Here is a 22836-nt window from a genome sequence, read left to right as displayed (position 1 = left end):
TTGTGCAAGGCATTGGAAATACAGTTTTTAATAAGATAGGCATTGTCTCTGACTTCATGGTGCTTACCATACTCTGTAAGTCATTCACATATTTAAAATAAAGTATGATAAAAATAATCATAAGTAAAATAAGAGTCCATAGCTAGAAGGGCAACCTGGTATAACAAATCTATAAATGAATATCCATCAACATGGTAATTTATTCATCTACAAATGGTGCATTACTATCATCTAGCTATATTTGTCCCTTTATCCCACAAGGGTATTGTATAAAGTGATCTGAAATGCTCTACTTACATCAAGATACAATGTATCTACAACCATGGCTGGTACATAATAGACACCTTTTTAAAATACGTTTGTCACATTCTCAAGCCATGTTGAGACTTAAGCTAGTTTCTTCTACTGAAAGACCCAAAACTTTTAAAACTATATTTTAAAAACCCTTGGCAATTTTATCAGTTGCAGAGATACAACAGATCCAACCAACTCTTATTTCACTCTTTTCTCTTTCCCAGGAGAGTAGTTATTTAATTGGAAAGGGGGGGAAAAAAAAAAAAAAAAAAAAAAAACATTGGCAGTCCATTCTAGAATTCTGCCAGACTTCAAGTCAGTAATTTACAGCAGTGCTTAAAGCTTCAACACAGAAATTTATAGCATTATTCTCAAACATTAATGTACATAAATCACGCAGGGTTCTTGTTAAAACAAAGGTTCTAATTCTGTAGATCTGCTGTGAGATTTACAGTGCTGCATTCTAACAAGCTCTTGGGTGATGTCAGTGCTGCTGGTGGATGCAACACAGTTTAAATGCCAGGATCATAGGATTCCACTCTCTCCTTTCTTTTAACTGCTGGGATTACGTTTATCACTTGTGGCTCTTTTCCTATTTCCCCATGAGTTCTTAAAGATAAAAATTAAGTATCCTAATTACAATAGTGATAACACTGATGTGTGTTTTGTTTTTTTTAATTCCAATACTCTGAGGTAAATTTCATCTTGACCTTTCAACTGGATTAGGCTTGATTTATATGACTATTGCTCTCTTTCTGTCTTTCTATCTACCATAAATTATAGATCTTAATCTTTTTTTTTTAATCCTTTCCAATTGGATACTTACCCTCCTGGGAAAGAGGAAAGAGTGAAATAAGAGTTCATTGGACTTGCTTTATCTCTACAACTGATAAACCTGAATCACCTAATCTAAAAGGCAAATAGAGAAATTTAATCACGAAAGGTATTCAGCAACTTAGTAGTTGCATCAGACTAAAAGCTGGAACTCTTGGTTGCTTTCTTATAAAAGCTCAACCAGAACAAAGTCTGCAATTCTATATTTCCATTCTATCATGTAGTTCAGAGTAACCGCTCCTCTATTTCAATAAGCAATCATAAAAAAAAAAAAAAACAGTATTTCCCTGGGTTAATTATCTAAATATAACTTAGCAAGACCCAGAATGCATTTCATTTTTGTCATTATTATATGGTAAAAGCAAAAGAGAAAGCCTAAGGAAACCTAATATCAGTAACATTACTATGTTATAAAATACCATTGCAGAATTTCTCAGGAGGAAAAACAGTATAAGGAGAAAAAGAAGGTGCAAGAGATGTGTAATATGACAGTAGTAGTATTAGTTCATCAACGCTAAGAAAAAGATTTAAATATGATTTTCCACTTAAAAATTTTTATCATATAAAATAGAATTCTTACACATTTTTTGTTCATTAGTATAATCATTTCTCCCAAGAAATACAAATTATATTAACAGACTTATCCATTTCCAAAAAGCTTAAGGTTGAGAAAAATTGTCAAATCAGTCACTATTTTCCATATGACTCGCAGCATATAAGCAACAACAAATAATGGTGAAGAATAAGTAGTTCATGAAAACATCTGATTTAGGCCAAGGTCACCTTTAGTCATCCAATCAGAATCCAGAATCTAAGAAATTAAATTTTAATAGTGGTATCTCCTTAGCGAGTGTGTGTGTGTATACACATGCGTGTGCAGGCGTACGCGCACACACACACAAGAATAGGGATTGCTCATCTAAGTTCTTGGGCTTTCTCATCCTCCTCATTTATGTCTCATACCCATTTTCCTTCTGGATACCTCAGATTATTCTTGGTCTGGTAATTTCCTTCCTCAGTTGCTTCTAATTCGGGCTTACATGCTGGTTTCATCCTATGAAATTAAACATTAGCATAACTAGTAGTAGATGAAAAGTAACAGGATCTCAGTTCTCTTAGAAGAAAACTCAGCCGAAAATTAGGAGCCCTATGCCCTGCCCTCAGCTCCACCATCGATCAGCAGTGTAATCTTGGGCAAATCACTGAAGCCACAGTTGAACTAAAAGGGTTGTCATTAGGAATAAGTGAGAACATGTAAGTGGCAAAGACTACGGGAAACAGCCCATTTGGTATGAAGGCAATGGTGGCCAAAGACCCTCCTATAAAATGGCTATATTGCCTTGGGTAGCCCTCTGTTCCTCTTTCTTCATGTACAAAATGGTAATAATTAGTCTAGATTCATTTGATGATTGGCTAGAATAGAAACTATAAAATGTTTGATATATAAGCTATTAATAAATGACTATTACTGGCAAACACTATACAAATTTAAGCCTTTTTCTATTTTTTAATAAAAAGATTTTAAAAATTCCAACTTATACAGAAGTACTTGGGGCATAGAAATCGAAGTACACTAATGTTCTATTCTACTTTTCCTGAGGTTTATTCCTCTTTTTCCTCTTAAGATGAAACCACTTGATAGATTGAATTGGTTTTCACAGTGTACATTTAGAATCAGTATTCTGAATTTGACCCTAAGGCAATTAAATCACAACCACAAGCCACACACCTGCGGGGTTTTCTGCAAATAGATTTAAAAGGAAAATTTTGACATTAACATTTGTACTTTAAATAAAATTCTTTTAAACAGAGTTTATGCATACTGGTTTATGCAAAATTTGTTATTGACCTATATTATATTCGTGTGCTTATGGAAATGGAAAAGGTTTTTAATAACTAATCCACCATAATGAAATGAGAAAGGGGAGAAAGAGAGGGAGAGAGAGAGGGAGAGGGATGGGGGAGAGAAAGAAGGTGCACATTTGTGTTGAGAGTAAATCCAAGAAATCACAAATAGCCTTAACATTACCATCCAGGAAAGTCTGTTCAAGATAATCAATGATCTGAGTGGCCTCACAAATTATGTTTTCCCCGTGGATAAGGACAGGCACTTCTCCAGTTGAGTTCAAACGCATAAACCAAGGCTCATTGTGCTCACTCAGGGGCAGACTTACATCATGTTCCTCGCACTTCAATGCCTTTTCAGCAATTACCAAACGCACCTGGAAGAGTTCACAAGGGTTACAGCAGTGCAGATAAGCTTTCCATTAAATGACTTCCTGGATACTACTAAGCAGCCTTGCTGGGCTTCCAGAGATATTAACATTTTAAATGTTCTTATAATGATAGCTATTCCTAGAACGAATAAATGAGATGTATTCCAGGGTCCTACTCTTAAAAAAAAAAAAAAATTAGAGAAGACAAAGTACTGAAAATGATTCTGTCTGTATTGATTATAGTCACCCTTCCCATCACCACCACTTTATGACCTAAACCTCATTATGGGTCCTCCCCCGACAAGAAGTTGAAGTATAGGTATCCTGGGCCTTGATGGAGAGAGTGAATTTTAGGAAGAGTGAAGAAGGGAGGGTTAAAAAAGAATGTAGATTATTAAGCGGTTGAATTAAGGCGCCTCCGTCTGCCTGACTCCACAGGGCCCGGCGCGCAAGGTCCAGAGAGGCCTTTCAGATTCTGAAAGTGACGCTTTCTCATTGCATGTCACGACTGGCAGTGTTGGGTCGCTCCCTTTCCATCCCAGACCGATTCTCCCGCCTTTTCCCAAAGCTCATCCCAGCCCCGGAGCGCGTGCCCGCCGGGTTAGGACTCTGGAGGCGGGTTTCTGGGTAGGCCGGCGTGGCCCGGCGACACCCAGCGGGAGCTGTCCCGGTGCTGAAACCCGATCCGCTCCGCGCGGCCCCGGGCAGCCGAGGCCTGTACCTTTTGAGAGCTGAAGGAATGCGTCCAGTGGTACAGAATGAGCTTAACCTCCGCGTCGGACTTGCCTTCCGCCATCAAGGGCGCTCCCGCCCTCTGCTCGTCCGGCCTCCGAGCCATTGCGGAGAGCACGAGCGCAGGGGGCCTCGCCCGTCCGCCAGTCGCTTCTCCCACCCACGCCGCCTGGCGGAGCTTCTCTAGGCTTGCCCCGAGGCCTGGCGGGGTGGGTGGGGGGACGATGAAGAGACCTCTGGGAAGTGTAGTTTTCACCCGCGAGAAGCTGCGGGGCCGAGGCCGCAGAGCAGCAGAGGTCTGCGCGCGCACGAGAGCCTGGAGCGCGCCAGTCAGCTGGGAGGTGCAACTGGGAGTATTTTAGGTTAAAAAAAAAAAAAAAAAAAGTCCCTGGTTATTACGGTGAGTAAGGGGAAGATGGAGATAGCAAATTACTCATTGGCTTTGGAGGTTGTTTAGGTAGAAGGGAGCAGTTTCCCAAGATACTTAGGGCTCTTTGGTGAAAAGGAAGTTCCGGTGACAGATTAATCAGGACCAATGAGTTTTCACTAGAAGATGCTCTCATGAAAAAGAAAAAAGAAAAAAACATAAACTGTGGCGATGTAAAACAGACTAGTTGTTAAACACAGAATTTTACAACAGAACTACCTTGAGTTATGTCCTAGTTTTTTTTCTTTTTCCCCATTTTTGAAGTGGAGGTAATTTTATTTTGCTCATGCAGAATTTGTTATTGACCCATATTATATTCGTTTTTGCAAGAACTTAATACATAAATAAAATGTTAAACACTCAGCTGGCACGTTGTAGACACACAATATTATTCACAAGCTCAGTTGCCTTATAAAATCTCTTTATAGTCATAGGCAGAATCATGCTTTCATACTAATTATCATTGTATACCTCTTAAAATTGGGCATCATAGTAAACTGATAACATTTTTAGTAAATACACATAAATAGGATCATGAAATAAATCCCTGTGCAATTTGTGCAGCAAACATTGAGTACCTATTATTTTCCAGGTATTTTACTAGATCTGGGGAATACAAAGTTGTGTGTGACCTGAAACCTAGCACCCAAAATATAATTCTGGTGGCAGAGACAACAAATAGGTAACCACAATAAAAATTAAAACTGTCTTAGGGCAAGCACAAGATACTGTGAGAAAGAAAGGGATGGTGCCCAGCCCAGATAGGAAGGGCCCCTAGGAGACACAAAAATCTCCTGAAGTTCTTCCAAAGAGTGCAATAAAGACAGTACTTCATTTGTTCCCTGTAATTTTTACAATTTTAAAAGATTTTATATTGTCTGCATATATTCTCATATTAATTGAAATGCTTCAGCAAAAGTGATCTCCTTGCAAAATTTGTTTTTTAGGTAGGTCAGTGCCCCCACTTCACCCCAGGCCAGGTGCTGGTATTGAGTCCAGGTCCTCAAGCATGCCAAGTACTTGCTCTACCATTGAGCATCAGTTCACTTTAAAGTAGAAGGGGAATGAACAAACTTTGAAATTAGACAGAATAGAGTTTAAAGTCTGCAGTCACCCTGGCTTGACTTCTCTCTTCAGCTTTTACTTCATCACATATAAAATATGGATGTGTAAAAATATGTGTCAACCCAGAATGCCGTGGCAATTCGAGGAGAGAAATGCACCAAGAAAAAAGCATCAAGACACTGCCTAGAATGTACCAGTTGATGTAAGTTTGCCTAAGAGTCCCTCCACTGACAGGAAAAGACTCATACTACACTGAATCCTCTTTTTAGGCCTCATAATTCTTACAACTACAGTACCTATATGATCCTCCCATTCTTCAGAAGAAGAACTGTATTTTTAATTTTCCAACTCCAAATTCTGAAATATATAGCTCCTTTTTCCTTGATTTACTAAATCACCTCAATATTTGAATAAATTCAACACTCATGTTGAGTCCTCTGATGCTTGAAGCTGAAAGAGGCCTGACAACAAAACCCTGGTTCATCAAACACTAAGAACTTCCTTCTCCATTATATCTTCCCAGTAGCAAAACCATATAGTGAACATTGAATGAACTGCCTGATTGCTGTGTTGTTGTTTAGTATCAAGTATTCATATTCATTGGCAGTGTAAACATGTGAAGGGCCTCTGAAGGGAAATTTATCAATATGCATCAAAAATCTTCAAAATGAACATAACTTATGTCAATTCCTGTATTTTCAGTTTAAGGAAAAACTAGCAAAGTCTCCAGTTGGCCCTAAAAACATCTATTTTCCCCTTTTTCTATGGTAATAGAAATTTTAGCAAAGCACGTGGCTGCTGAGAATAAAAACTGCATTTCCCAGGCTACGCTGCAGCTCAATGTGGCCCTATGACTGTATTCAAACAAACGGGCATGGATGTGCCACACACATGTTCTAAGAATCATCCTCACAGAGGCAGCCAGATGTTTGCCTCCTCATCCCCATCTCCATCCTGCCCCCCAGGAAAGTGGACACTGACTTAGATGAGGAGGAAGGGGGCCACACACTAGGAATGGCTAAGTCATGAGCTGGGAGGGAAATAACCTATGAAAACACTGGGGAACAGAACTACCGTAACATCTTCCATCTCCAAAGCTCCATGCTTAAAGAAAATGTAAGCCATCTGGATTAAGGCAGTGTTTTAGTGAGTTTTCCCATTGCTGCAACTAAAAGACCTGAAAAGAACAATTTTAGAAGAGGAGGAGTTCATTTGACACACAGTTTCAAAGCTCTCAGATCATAGTTCTACACCCATTGTGATTAAAAGAGAACATACCATCATCCCTTATCTCATCTGTTTAATGATATTCTTTTAGTGTTCACATCTTTAAGAGGTAAAAGCCCATTCCTCTGAGCTCAAGGTGAGGCAGAACATCATGATGGAAGAGTGTGGTGTGTGGTAGAGGAAAGCAGCTCAGGGCATGACGATCAGGAAGCAGAGTGTTTCAGTCAGCATTTTCGCTGCTGTGACTAAAAGGTCCCAACCAGAACAACTGTAGAGGAGGAAAGATTTATTTAGGGGCTCACAGTTTCAGAGGTCTCAATCCATAGACAACAGGCTCCATTCCTCAGGGCTTCCGGTGAGGCAAGACATCATGGTGGAAGAGTGTGGCAGAGGGAAGCAGCTCACATGATGATCAGAAAGCTGAGAGAAAGGTCTCCACTTGCCAGATAGAAATATATACCCCTAAGCCATGCCCCCAATTCCCACCTCCTCCAGCCACACCCTACCACTTCAGTTACCACTCAGTTAATCCCCATCAGAGGGTTAATTCACTGATTGGGTTAAGACTCTCACAACCCAAACATTTCTCCTCTGAACCTTCTTGCAATTGTCTCAGACGTGAGTTTTGGGGGGACACCTTACATCCAAACCATAACTACAAAGTTCAGCATTGCTCACCAGAGACAAAATATAAACTCCAAGGGCGTGCCCCCCAATGACCTACCACTCAGCCATACCCTATCTGCCTACAGATACCACCCAGTTAATCCTTATCAGTGGATGAATGCACTGATTAAGTTAAGGTTCTCATAATCAACCCAATCATTTCACCTCCAAACTTTCTTGCGTTGTCTCACACATGCACTTTTGGGGACAACACATATCTAAACCATAACAGGCAGTGTTATTTGGGGTTTTCCAGATGCTCGTGTCTTAACTTCTCCTCACTAATATATCAACTTTGTGAAATACAAGTGGTTTCTATTTCTTTATGCTTCTGTAGATTCTAATTTTTCTATAATTGGATATGTATTGTTTTTACCTCTTAAAGATGTGAACACTAAAAGAATATCATTTCCTTTTATTTTTGTATCCCAGTAAAAACCACTGGTAGGTAATACAAAAATCAAATTATCTATTCAGGTGTTAGTTCAGAGCTTCTATTAAATTGTCTTTATATTCTGTACTATGTCTTTGTATGTCCTAGCATTATTGTGGGCTCCCAGAGGATAGAAGCCAGATTCAGGAAAATTAATGTTTCAATATACATTTAGTGAACACCACATGTTTCAGGCATAGTACTGGATGCAGAAGAAATGGGGTTAAACCTCACAGTCACTGGCCCTATGTGGAAGGAGAAAAATAACATTTAAATGCAGTGTTGTAATTGCTTAAATATTTAAATTATGATAGCAAAGCTCCTAACGTGGAGAGGCTTCTCATAAGAGGCAATAATCTTTACCACAACTAGTATTATATTAGCGGGGCCGTGGCTGTAGCTCAGTAGTAGAGCGCCCAATTCCCTCATACCTGTGAGGCACTGGGTTCGATCCTCAGCACCACATCAAAATAAACAAATTAAATAAAGGCATTCTGTCCATCTACAACTACAAAAAAATTAAATGGTTTTGAAGTTTCCCTGTGCAAGTATTATATTAGGACAGTTGCCAATATACCCAGTGTTGTGCTGCCATTAGCTCATGATAGCTAAATGTTAAACTTTCAGGAATTTTGCAAGCTAGATTTCAATCCAGCCATTACTAAAAATTAATCAAATTGATTTTTTTACTTAATAAATTATTTTTAAAGAAAGCCAGCAAATACTCAAAATTCATCACTCCTGAATTATCTTATTATCTATGCTCTTGAGTTTATTTATGTATTATATCTACATGATGAAAATAGTATATAAGGGTATGTTATTGTGCATCTCTTACTAACTCTTTGTTCAATGATACCATGTTAGTAGTTTGAAATTTGCCCTAGTAGTATTTATACTACAAAATCAGTACATGGTATATTTCTTTTTCCCCAGAGAATTGGTTGTTAAACATTTACTGACATACTGTGGAATGTATCTCTTATTCAGTATTTAATAAATTGTTTTTTATGATGATAGCCAGGAAAATCCTGATTAAATCTGTGCATGAGGGGCTGGGGTTGTGGCTCAGCAGTAGAGCGCTTGCCTAGCACGGGTAAGGTCCTGGGTTCCATCCCCAGCACTGCATAAAAATTAATTAATTAATTAATTAAAGATATTATGTCCAACTACAACTAAAAAATAAATACTAAAAAAAATCTGTGAATGAGTACATTTGTGTACTAATCTGCTTTTGTCACTTCTTCCTGTCCCAACCAACTTTAGTTCTATTTCCTTCTCCATTTCTCAGAGACTGTCTTAGGTACCTTTCATTCTTCTCACTGTGCTTAGGAAGAAAGTGGATATGCACATAGCAATCTGTCTACTATGGAACACTGAGCACTTTCTCTAGCACATTTTCCCAGTAGAAATTTTAAAACCATGAAGTAGATACTGCATTAATACTTTATAAACAAATGGCATAAAACTTTTGCATCTAAAGAACACATATCACTTTCTTATAATTTAGTTTTATCTTTATGACAATCCATAATTGATAGTTGAGACACACTCCATTTTTTTTTTTTTTTTTGCAGTATTGAGGATCATGCAAGCTTGGCAAGTACTCTACCACCCTGGAAATGAGATTTAGTAGCTGAGAAATTAGTCCAAAATCCTAGAGTTAGTGACAAAACTATAACACAAAAATGAATTTCTTACTACTAGCCAGTATTATTTTCTACAATATTATAATAGCCCTAAACCAAGGAGTGTTGAACTTCCAAGCTATAGACCACTTGACCTGGGCTTTGGGGAAAATATAGCCACTTTCTTGGAAACTATTCCACATAGATATATACATTTCTATGAGAGCTCTTATCAACTATGATATCAAACCACTATTTATGTCTTTCATGTTCATTAGGCTAAGCCTTTTAAGGCTTAGGACAAGGATTCAATATTATTCATTTTATATCACCAGGAATCCAGAATAGTGCTTGGTACATAAAAGATGCATCCAAACTGCCTATTAATTGATGGAGAAAAAGAATAGGTAACCAACATCAATAAAACAGTGACAAATAATAATAAGTTGTATGCTGGTAGCCTACTGCTGTAGAAATGCTACGTGTGATGTGGTGATTTTCATTTGACAAATTTGATATTTACAAATTTGGATTGTGAATCATGACTCTGTAAATTGACAGTCTTTTATGTTAGTAGTTATTATAGCACCTTATCATTTAAATGTTTTTGAGTGAATGAAGTCCAAATGGATTTGATTTGCCATAGTAGTATAAATACTACTATGGCAAATTTCAAACTACTACCAAGATGTTTTAAAACAACATACATAACTTCTCTGCATCTGAGTCATCTTACCTATTAAATTATGATAAAATTATAATAAATATCTACTAGATATTTTGGCTACATAGACATTCCAAGTTTGGGAAAGTTCCTTGACCTTGACAATTATGATTTCTGCACTTTCCTCTTTCAATAAGGTTTTGATTTAATTATATACTATTGTTGTGACTCAAGGATATATATATTTATAACATTTACCATTATGTAAAGTCTTGTTACTGATCTTAAAGATTTTGAGGTAATCTTTATTTATTAGGTAATTCTTGTTTTTTTTTAATGAAGGTCATCTAAACCATGACAAATTAGAATATTCTTATGGTTTTTGATTTTTAACGCACTATTATGAATGACCACAAGAGGTCTCTATTTTTAAAGAAAAGAACATCCCATGGCTATATTTCTTGACAAATTAGAAAACAGACATGGCGATATTCTCCAAAGAATATATTTAACTAAGCAAATTCAAAAGCAGATGTTCCAAAATTTAAAAAAAATCTTTTAAACTTATAGAAAAATTGAATTGTCTCCACTTTCTCCTGACAGTAAAAGTGTTAATACTTAGCAAAAACTAGTTTACCTGTTTTGCCTTGACCCATGCCAGTAACCTAATCCATGTGAATTACATAGGATTTACATACAGAAAAAAAGGCAAGGTGTATTCACTCACATTAAATAGGCATGAAAAAGCAAGCACACTGAAAACTAGTCATACTGTGACCAAAAGCACACTGTGGACAAGAGCTCAGTGACCAAGATGTAGTGGCATGAAAAATCTGTATGTGTCAAAGGGGCTTTCCACCATGTGTGAAACCAAGGCATATGTAGACCAGGGAATGCATACTCCACCCCAAACAAAGGAGGGTTCCTCATTTAGAAATGATTCTCAAAAATTTTTTATCTTAAATGTGAACACAATTCCTGTTATCTGATATTTTCAAGCATCTACAAAACTCTAAGCATTATCTAGTTAAGAGAGATAAAAGATGGCTCATAGAGTTGATTTGGTACAAAAATTGCAATGGTTCTGTTTATTTTACCAGAACTCTAATCACCCTGGCTTCCATATTTAATTTATCACAGTAGTCCCCAAAGTGTGGTCCTCTGATGAGCAGTCCATCATTGCCTGGGAATGGGTTAAACATGCACATTCTACATAATCATTAGCTCTGGGGGTAGGGCCCAGCAATCTGTGTTTTAAAGTCATCCAGGTTTCGTTGGTGCACATAAGGTTTGACAACTATCAATTTAGTGTATTAACAGTTCTCAGCCTCTTGTTTCACCATCTGTAAAATTTGTAAAGCAGACTAGTGTGTGAAAGTGAAAAGGCTGACTTAATTGTGCCTGGAAGAAAAAGTTTAATAGTTTGGAACAACCTCTACAAAACAGGTAAAAGCCTATGATGCCAAGCCATCAGTTAGAGTTCCCAAGATCAAGATGTGAAAATTCACACTATTAGTAGTGTCAAAACTGACTCTTAAACCCAGAAGTCTGGTCTAGAGATCATTTTCTTACAAAACCCAGCCTTACTATATAAAGCACAACCATGGTCGGCAACTATGGCTTCCCTAGTTTCACAAATATTACCTAATCCTTAAGTCACTGAGTGTTTTACTGCAGGAGTAAAATTGTTTAGAGTGCATAGAAAATATTGGGGGAAGGAGGATGAAAAGAATATCTTCCTAAAAATAAGATAACACTTATTACAAATTTGTATCAACATTCCTATAATAAGACAGGAATTCCTTCTAAAATTTACAAAGTGCCTTTATAAATAGCACTCATTTCATGCCCCAACAACTCCCTTTTAGAGATAAGGAATGGGAATTGAGGTGTGGAGTTGTCCATCCACTAATAAATGGTAGAGCTGAAATTAAAACACAAGGCTCATAGCTCCAAATTCCACACATACTCTACTACATCTGCAGCCTCAGTGTTGCCCACTCCTTGCCTCAGTCTGTGCACGGGCCAGCTCCTCAGCCCCCTCTTTATACATTGGCATCAAAGTATAAAGACTTCTCTTCTTTTACTGACTTCTATTCAGTTACTTGAGTTACAGTGATGAATCTGGGCATTGTTGGCCCAGTACTGTGGGGTCTTCCCATTGTGAATATAGTGGCCAAGGTTATACTTCACTATGTCATTTCTCCATGTCAACTTAGCATTATTCTCCATGCTGGCATACTGAGAAGTAGTTAAGAGCTCAGACTTTACAGTCAGAACTAATTCCAGTCCTGGTTTCACCAGTCACCAGCTACATGATCGTGGGCACAGTAAAGAAATTATACCACCTTTATTGGCATATTGTGAGGATTGTGATTTTTTTTAAAGTTAAGTATTTAGCACAATGTTTACACATGATATAGAAAAATTAATAATGATAGGAAGGTAAAAATAATGGATTTTTAAATATTCTGAGTAAATGTTTTCTGCTGGAAGATCTATCCTGCTAGATTGTTTGCGCTTTTGAAGTTCATTTTTAAAAATTCTAATGATTTAACATGAATCCCCTAGCAATTTAGACTTCAATGACACATATGAAATAATCTCTCTGAGGTAGATAATAAACTTTCTAATGACAGAAATGACATGATAAAATCCTTAGAAACTACTCATACATCCGCGAGTGCATTTCATGCTGTGCCTGTTGAGTAGATCATTAAAAGAACACTTGATAGTTGTGTCACTATTCTGCAAACAGCACTGATTACATGAATGAAGGTAAGCAAAATCTAAAAAAAAAGGGTCACATCCCAGTGTGCTCTACTATTGGAATAAAACTAGTAACATCACTAACATTTCCTTCATTAATGCAACAAGAGTGAAGAGCTTTATTTAGAAATGTTTGCAACTATAAAATTCTCTAGATTTTTTTAGACATAATTTTGGGAAAAGCATATTCCACAGAGTATACTTCATGCTTAAGCTCGAAATTGCAGCTTTTAATTAGGTATATTTCCTAAAGCTAGTGCTTTCTTCCTAATTTAAAATGTGCTTGTATACATTTTAACTATTCTTTCATCACTACAGAATGCCCTTATCTCAGTGGAAGTTGCGTATTTCTAGCTATTTCCCAATAAATGATGCAGGGAGTCTTCCCAGACACTTAGTTTTCTCATTCTTTTTTTTAATGCTTAAAGGAATCTTTCTAGGAATGTAAGATCATTCAGTGCCTATCTTTGTAATTCAAATTAGAATATTTAATAATACATTGGAATTTATTTTTTCAAATGTCCTTCTGTGTGTGTGTTTGTGTGTGTGTGTGTGTGTGTGTGTGTGTGTGTGTGTGTGTTTGTTTTAGTCAATAAATAAAAAGTGATTAATTTATGTCTGCATTGTCTCTGGCCATATGAGAAAAAAAAATGGCACTAAAATTCAGACAGAAGCTTCAAAGAAGGAAATTGCTAATGTTGCAAAGGGTTGCTCTAAGTAAGATTTTACTTTGTGAAGGTAAAAATAGGACAAGATAAGATTCTGGGCAGCCGCAGATTCTGGGCACCAAATAGTCATCTATGATCCTTTGGCATCAACTTCGACACACTGGCATGATTTTTTTCTTAGCCATCCAACATCACCAAGGATATTGAGAGAACAAATACAGGAGCTAGTGCTATAAAAGCCTACTTCACTTATCTTGTTGGTCTTAAGATCCTAAAGAAGCTGAGATAACAGAAACAATAGAACACAGTGCTGGATTTCATGTTGCATCCAACTCTAAAGCACATTGGCTTTCATTTTTTTAAAATACTGTATTTTTCAAATAAAGTCAATACTGTGAGAAAAGGTGAATTTAAATCCTCAGCATGTAACTGAGACAAACGAAAGCATGGAATTGAGTCTGTGCCTATTAAAACTACTTGAAAGAAATAGGTGACGTGGTCAAAATGAGCCATCTCCCAGTGATTCCCTGTGGGGACAGACTGCAGAGATCAGTAGACCACAAAGACCACAGAGAGGAAGAGAATGGCTTTATAAGAAACTATCATTTCAGATCAGGGAAGTTTAACAGAGAAAGGGAAAAAAGTCAGATTCAGGTGATGCTTTGATTTCCAAAGCACTTGGGAAGAATCAGTTACACAGGCTAGCTTAAAAACTTTGCAACCTAAGAGGCTTCCAGATGCAGATTATGAAAATGGAAAAACCCAGTCCTGCCAATTCCAAGTGGCAAAAGAAGGTAAAGATGGTAAAACCACAATTACCTGGAGATAAGACTACACAATGTATAAAATCCGAATATAGTGAAAATGGACAGATGAAGGTGAAGTACCCAAAGTCCCAGAAGTGTCTAGAACACCATGGCCCAAGTCTGGAAAGGACACTTGAGTTTTGAAGGGAGGGAGATGCCCCTTCCTCTGAGATCTCCCAGAGCAAAGATGCTGATTCTGTACAATGAAGTGACTGAAATACGATGGGCCCTCTTTAAATAACTGATGACCAACGACAGCCCTCTTTTTCACCTTCCTCATTACGCGTGTGCCTTGATGGCTAGGGCAGCTGCAGATAGCAGCAAGTTCTCAGACATGCAGGGGACTTCTCGGCTCAGCTCTTAAGAGCCTTCTGCCAGCTGTCTTGAAAGCTGATTTAGGACGTCCTCCCCTGAGGCCTGGCTGGTGGCGAGTCTCTGTGGTGGGGTCTGTGGACTGTGCCCTCTTCCTGTGCTAAGTCACAGCTCTGAAATCAAGTCTCTAAGTGAGCATCAACTTTTGTACACAATTCCTCCAATCCCCTGAGCCACCCCTTGTAGCCAGTAGGCCTGTTGGGTGCCGTAAATGTGATCCCGTCTGTCGTTTCAGCCTCGGCTGAAGAGCGACATGGCCATATTTATTGCTGTTGCTATTCTAGGGACTGGATGACGTTGTTCTCCCCTTGTGGCTAAGCACTGCCTGTTCATCTTTCACCGCTCCCTCCAAGTCTACAAGGGCTGAAACCAGTGATACAAATAGATTCCATCAGGAGGAAAGTTCAAATGAGAAGTTCTAAGGCATTTCTAGATCCATCTGTGGTATGTTATTAAAAGTTTTCAATCCTGTTGTCCTCTATTCTAAATGTGTACTCTTAGCATCCCAATATTACCATATAAGCAGCTCTTGGTGGTAAGTTTGCTAAGGAATGGAAACAAGCATAAAGAGAGAAAACAACTTGACGGATAAGGACAGCTTAGAAATTTGGCAAATGTTGACTTTTTCACTGCTGAGTGTTGGGAGTGTCCAAATGTTACCAGAACACTTGAAGATTTTCCACTTGCCTGGGTGTGACCTAAGTCCCTCCAGCCTTCCCTACTAAGACACACTTCTTTTGTGACGTGAAAGGGACTAAATGACAAGCCACAGACGCTCCAATTAAGGTTACAATGATACAGGGCACAGGTGACAGATCCTGGGAAGTAACTATATACAGGTTTTCTAAATGAAGAACTTGGACACACGAATAACTAATTACAACATGCATTACCCACACCAAGGAAGGGTGATTCTGACTTGACCACTAACCCCTCCTCATTCCCAACTGGAATCTTCTGTCACAGCTCATATCTGCCCATGTCTGTCTCCACCTGGAAGATCACCGTAGCTAAGCCTCTCCAAACTTCTTGTGCCTTCCACAAATCCAATTTGAAGTTGGAGAATTTATAGTGTAGGTAATGGGGAGCAATGGTGATGCCCATGGGCTCTGGGTTTGAACACCTGCCCATAGCTCAGCTGTGCAACCATGGTAAGCCTCCATTTCCCTTATAAAGTGATAATAGTAACCACCTTATGGGCTTGTTGGGAGAATTCTATGAGGAAGATGTGTGCAAAAGCAATTAGAAAAACTAAAAGCCAGAGCCAGGAGGCTTGTTTTCATTTTAGAGCAGGGAGGTTTCATTCTGGCAAGTTTCCTTGGGAGCAGTCGTAGTACGTCTTCATCTATCTGTTCTTTTAAAGGACAATACAGAGTTGTGCTCCAGATTCAGTGTTTCTGGCTGCCTGCCGGGGAAATACCGCTCCAATATCCTGGGTATTATTTAAAGTGCACTATCAGCAGGCAGCCTGCTAATTTTTTCCTGAAAATTCCATAAACTATAGAATTACTCAAATGAAAGCTCTTACGACAGAGACAATCCTGAATGCTAAAGTGATAAATACATCAATGTAGAGCAGATTTGGTTTGCTTTTACTCATTATGTCTTTTGTTTGCCATCTCTTCTCAACTGCATATCTCTGCATTGTTACATCTCATATATGTAAAAATGGAACTGTTTTATGTCTCAAGGACCAAAATTCATCTCTCTAGAGTCCCATTTCCACTAATGATGAAAAAAAAAAAAATTTACCTTTTAGGGTAACTCAGCCATCTCCAGTACAATACAGATCTCCTAGGGGTAAATATTCAGTCACCCCTCTCCTCCCCTTTGGTGGTGGAGGGAGTGTGGGAATCAATCTCATCTTCTGGTGGTTTAGTGTTCTCCTGGCCTCAGAGGAGGGGCATCTGGTTTTAGAGCCATCCTCCGGTCCTAACTGACCTCCCTTGAGGTGTCTTGTCCAGCTGGATGTTTGGGATTTGACCTCTGGTCTTGCTACAGCTGCTGAAAGATTCATATCTAGGGTCACTCATGGTCAGTCTTCCCAACACGGTCAGGCATGGTCAGCGTGTAGCTGTCCACCCCTCCTCACCAAAGCTGACTCAAACTTGGCTCTAACTGATCTTCTAAATACAGCCATGACTCCCATCCAGTCCTTTGCCTCTATGATGTCCACCCACAGCCTTACCTCAATTGAGACAAGGTGGGGCAGATATTTATATGACCCACAATCAACAAGTGGTGGATGCAGGCTGCCCCCAAAAGTTCACATGACCTCCAGCTGCAAGGCCCTCTTTTGGCTGAGGAAAATTCTTGAGCAAGGAGCCAGCTGAGAGGCATTGGCCATGGACACTCACAGCAGCTAGGGAAACCAATGCCCTGTCCAGGGGGCCTATCCAGGGAGCCTGGCCAGTGCTTTCAGGTCCAATAGAGGGCTACCCATTCTCTATCTGCCCAAATATACCACACCATCTTCTCTGTCTTGGGGTAGCTATGCTGGGTGGTTGGCTCCGATTATTTTTTTTAATTTGTTCTAATTATATGTTGACAGTAGAATGCATTTTGATATATCATACATAAATTGAGTATAACTTCTCATTCTTCGGGTTGTACATGATGTAGAGTTACACAGGTCATGTAATCATATATGCACATAGGGTAATAATGTCCGATTCAGTTTACCATCATTCCTACCCCCATACCTCCTCCCCCTCCCTTCACTCCCCTCTATCTAGTCCCAAGTACCTCTATTCTCCCATCCCCGCTTATTGTGAATTAGCATCTGCATGTCAGAGAAAGCATTCAGCCTTTGGTTCTTTAGGATTGGTTTATTATTTGATAAATCTTATCACATCCCTCCCCAGGTATTCAGGAAGGAAGTATTGTTAGAGACATTTCCATTCTCAGATCCTCAGAATCTCTTGAAATTTCTCTCAAACTGTCCCCAAAGCTCTCCAAACTGTTCTGATACCATATCCTATAACTTTCCTCATCTGTGTTTCCCAGTAAAAAATGAACAATCACCTCCAATTGGTAACCTTCAGGAAAACTTTAAATTTTTTTTCTTTCTCAGTGATGCCTGAATCTGACAAATATTAGTTTTCATCTCTTGCATATCATTTCTCTTCATCTATTTTTGTTGTTGTTCTGGAGATTTAACCCAGAGGCCCTTTACCACTGAGCCACATCCCCCGCCCTTTTGGTTTTTTATTTAGAAACAGGGTCTCACTAAATTGCTTAGGGCCTCACTAAGTTGCTGAGGCTGATCTTGAACTTGGAATCCTCTTTCCTCAGCCTCCTGAGCCACTGGGATTACAGGTGTACACCACCACGCCTGGCATGCAAATCATTTCTTCTAAAGTTAAAAATCTGCTTTCAAGTAGAAAGCTTCAAATCTACTTCCTTTGAACCTTGCCCTGAAGAATGAACACTGTTGATGGACAGGAAGACTTGTGATCACTTGGAATAGTGAAAACTCAGCCTTAGTTGACATTTCAAGCATATTAATCTGATCATTCAAATATAGACTACTCCTTTATTTTTTATTATTTGCCTTGTCACAAAATGCACATTTCCTTTATGGCTGCTGTTTGTATTTGATAAAATATACAAACTATTGAAAACTCTCAACTTTGCAGAGCCCCTACTCTAACGTCCATGAGAGCTGTTCTTTGTGTGCCTGAGGGCAGGGTTCAGGTTTCCCAAAGCTCTTAAAACTTTCTTCCCACGCCCCAGTGGATGGGTTTGTACCTGCTACTACTCAAAGCCTTTTCAGTCACATGTCCCATGAAGGCAGCCCTCTCGGTGGCCTCTTTCTCATCTTGTCTGTCCTGGATATCATAAGAAGAATCCACAAGGACTGTGACCTCATCCAAACTGGCCTCTCCTTACACTCAGATCTTAATGATCCCTCCTGGCCTACCAAACTTTGAGTTCTAATGATCCCTTTTTAGAAAGTTAGAAGGAACAAGTTATTCTGCCCCATGGCTCTATGTGAGAAGAGACAGTTTCCCTTTTTACCTCTAGGAAGTCTCTGGGAATGATCTGTTCTTTATTTAGGATGTTTTCCAAACACAAGTTCACTTACCCATGGGAGTTCACCCATGTATTCTAAGGGGTCTGGAAAAACTCTCCAGATTTTTCATCTCGATGACTGTTATTTGATTTTCGGGTTGATTTTGTTTATGTTTAGGCTGACTTTGACACCGACTCCTTCTACTTTGATGGTTACTGACTAATGAGGAGAGAGGCAGGCCTACTATGTAACTCGTGCCTCTCCACCAAGCATAGCCAAATGGTGTGCCGATGCACTGTTCAGAGGCTTCCTAAGAGAGCAGAGTCCTCAGCAGCAGCCACAGGATGCTGTGCTGAACTCGGGGGAGCTGTACCTCCGTGGGCAGTACCCTAACATTTCAAAATGCAAAACATCATCTGTCACATTAAATTCAGGTTGTTAATTTCAATATGATTGCTTCAATTTGGGTTGGCTTTATGTTGTAAATAAACTATAAGCATACACAAATTTACTATTTTTTTCTTTGTGCTAAATAGTTATACATGACAGTAGAATGCATTTTGGCACATCATACCTAAATGGGGTATAACTTCTCATTCTTCTGGTTGTTCATGATGTAGAATCACAGGGTTCATATAATCATATATGAACTCACTGGTCTGCTCTACAGTTTCAGTTTCATGTCTGATTGATTCTACTATTCTTCCTGCCCCCAGACCCCCTCCCTTCACTTCACTCCCCTCTGTCTAATCCAAAGTACCTCTATTCTTCCCTAGCGCCCCCCCACACTTATTGTGAATCAGCAGTTTACCTTATTTTTTACTTATGGAAGTACATATAAACAACCATTATAAATCTATTTTTTATAATTAGAGTTTTATTGTTATACATAGTATTTGGGTTCATGCCAACAAACTCACACATGCCTGGAAATCAATTTCAGCTCATGATCCCCACCTTATTCCTCTCCCTTTTCCTTCCCTTCCTCCCACCCCTCTCCCATTCTCCTTCCTCTTCTCTACTAGACTTCCTTTCGCTCCTCTATTAATTTCTATTTGATTGGTTTTTATGTTACTCATCCTTCGACTTTTGAGTTTCTGAGCTTGGCAAACTTCACTTAGCATGACAGTCTCCATTTCCATCCATTTACCAGCAAGTGCCATAATTTCATTCTTTTTAATGGCTGAGGTAAATCTAAATTTAAAAAAAAAAAGAAATTATTAAAGTTACCATAGGAGAGAGGTCTAGGTGCATTTTTATTTTCCTCCCCAAGTTATCTGTCAATCTCTCCAGTTTGTAAGACACTGGTTCATAGAAGAGGGACCCCATCTTGCCTCAGGGTATGCATTAGGATCAGTAGGGAGAGGCTGACATTAATGAGACCCTTCCCATATTCTCCAGTACTACCCTTTTTCCTCTTCACTTCTCTCTGCTCCATCCCCAGCTATGGGGAAGGCAATTAAACAGCTTTTTACTGAGCTCTCAAACAGATCACAAACAGACCCTGGTCCCTACTTTCTGCCTAGCATCACCTCTCACCAAGACCCTGTCTTTGGCTCAATGAGCCACAACACAAGGTCCTTTTCTTGGACCCGCCAATGCACCAAGCTCTTTTCTACATCAGGGTTGTTTCCTCTCCTTCAGTTGATCTACTTCCTTTCCTGGCCATCCCTACTCATCCCTCAGAGCTTAGCTAGACTGTCATCTCCTTACAGAAAAATTGGAGCATTATCTGTTGGAAGGATGGATGGTAGATGATGGATGAATGGAAGGAGAGAAGAATGGATTGGTGGATGGAGATGCCTTCCCTGACTTTTTAATCTAAATGAAAACGTCCCTTTCTATTCTTCCTTATAGCACTATTTTTCCTTCTGTAGCACAGCATTTGCAATGTGTATTGATTCAGTATCCATCTCCTCAGAGGACTACACATTCCATGAAGGCAGAGAATTAATGACTTTATACCTATTACTGGAGATCCCATTTAAAAGGCACCTTAAGTCTACCAAAGTATTAAGTAAATGAACAAAAAGAATACCTGAAGATTAGATTCACATCACTGAAACAGTTGCAAGGAGAGGGAACGATCTTTTATAACATTTTAAAATCTTTTAATTAATGGATTATATTAACATGAAACAATCCAAAAGAATGATAAATTTTGAGGAAAAGTAATGCGTTTCCTTTGGAAAAAAGTCACAAACTAAAACATCACTTGCAGATGGCCACCACGGACACAAATCATAGATAAAATATACACCATAATCAGTATGAAAATGATTTCAAAGGCTATAGATTTTTTCAAGCAAAATTTAATTACTGCTTCATAGAATAGGTCTTAGGCTATATATAATTCAACAGTCACCAAACTACTTACTCATAATTGTAGAAACGATTTTTTCCTCTAACAGGAATAAATTTATCTATCTATCTATCTATCTATCTATCTATCTATCTATTTATTTCAGGAATTAAACCCAGGACGCTTAACCACTGAGCCACATCCTCAGCCTTCTACTGTTTATTTTAAAACAGGGTCTCGATAAATTGCTTAGGGCCTCACTAAGTTGCTGAGGCTGGCCTTGAACTTGTGATCCTCTTGGCTCAGCCTCGCCTCGAAAGTCACTGGGATTATAGGTATACACCACCACTCCTGGCTCTAACAGAAAAATTTTAAAGAGTAACTTGAAAAAATTTTGAAGAGTTATCCCAAGATCATTTGGACACATTCACTTCTTGTGTGTGCAGTCCTCTGTCCCAACACTGCTCCAACCCCCAGGAGTGATGGAGGAAAAACAGGTCCTAGAGATGCTGGCACTCAGGAGCAGGGGAGGCCAATGTGCCTGGCAGAAACAATACCCAGAAATGGCAATGTCATGGGAAACTTGCCAGTCAGATCAGTGCTTTGATTGTAAAGGTACTGGAAACCCAAGAGCTGGGGCAGTGGGAACTCTCACCCATGGGCAGAGTTCTTCTGGGCTTAGTCCCTGTGTCCTGCCACTTCTCCAAGGTGGGTAAAGGAGACAGACTTCTCAAGACCAGTGGTCTCAAGAGACATCATATCTCCCTGAGGTCAGGCTCCAGGCACTGGACAAGAGATAAAGACCTTGCAAGTCCACTCACTGGTCTGCTCTACAGTTTTCAGTTTCATTGTTTTCTCAGTTTCAAGGCTGCCTCATTAGCAGTTTGTTTTATTCTATACATATTTACCATCCAGTGTACATTTATCCATTTCGGAGACACACTTTTACTTTGTACTTTTGAATTTTGCTTTTAAAATGATAAGTAGGAAGATATTGTTTGTAATTTGCAAGAAACACTTGCAGAAAAAAAAATTCATGCAAAAAAGATGAAGTCATACTAGGATCATGAGTACTGGGCAACTTTAAATGTATTGGATTAGTGTATAGAATCAAAGGAAGTCCACATGAGAGAATTTCCCTAAAGCAAAATTTCCCTGAAGAACAGAGTATTTAATGAAAACACAGATTCCTGGTCCCCATTAGAAACCCAGAGAATCAGAATACATCTAGAGAGAAACCTTGGCATGTATATATTTAACAAGTGCTAGCTGGTGATTGTCAGCAGGGTAGTTTTTGAAATGTTCCTTCAGTAATAATTTCATCAGAGAAATACATCATGATCACTAGGAAATTCTCAGAATGTATGTAATGGGACCATGCTCACAGATTTTACTAGGTGTAAAGGGTGTAACTTGCACAAGGAGCTTTTGAAAAAGTTCACCATAGGATTATTACTTTCACTTCCATGAAATATTCCTTCCAATCCTAAAGGAATATTTCATATGGATCTAAGGTGTAGAAATGGGGTAGAATTTATCATGGGCTGTTACATGGATGGAAATGGTAGTACACACTTCTCTCTAGAAATAACAAAACTTTCAAACCAGCAAATACAGCAAGACTAGCACACCAGCATACAGGTGGAAGTTTCTAAATGTCCACTTCTGTCACAGCTGGCAGACAGTCTTTGAATTATTCAATGGATGAGTCAGAAATC

At 38.9% G+C, this 22836-nt stretch overlaps 1 protein-coding gene across 4 annotated transcripts in view; it reads right to left on the bottom strand.

Moving 5' to 3' along the window:
* Nucleotides 1-22836, bottom strand: part of Gdap1 (ganglioside induced differentiation associated protein 1) — a 47317-nt gene that overhangs the window by 13261 nt on the left and 11220 nt on the right. For 2 of the 4 annotated variants that reach the window (XM_076835814.1, XM_076835815.1), the window contains exons 1-2: nt 4066-4182; nt 3158-3350 (exon numbers count right to left, since the gene is read on the bottom strand). The exons of 1 other annotated variant lie outside the window; for it this stretch is intronic. In XM_076835814.1, the coding sequence (XP_076691929.1) occupies nt 3158-3350; nt 4066-4182 (310 nt within the window). Of the gene's footprint in view, nt 1-3157; nt 3351-4065; nt 4183-22836 lie in introns of those variants that run through there. One more of the 4 variants, XM_076835818.1, reaches the window with a different exon arrangement.

Source organism: Callospermophilus lateralis, chromosome 16 (genome assembly GCF_048772815.1).
Source record: "Callospermophilus lateralis isolate mCalLat2 chromosome 16, mCalLat2.hap1, whole genome shotgun sequence".
Classification (NCBI taxonomy): domain Eukaryota; kingdom Metazoa; phylum Chordata; class Mammalia; order Rodentia; family Sciuridae; genus Callospermophilus; species Callospermophilus lateralis.
The sequence above is the reverse complement of the archived record's forward strand: the minus strand, read 5'-3'. Positions and strand labels throughout refer to the sequence as shown.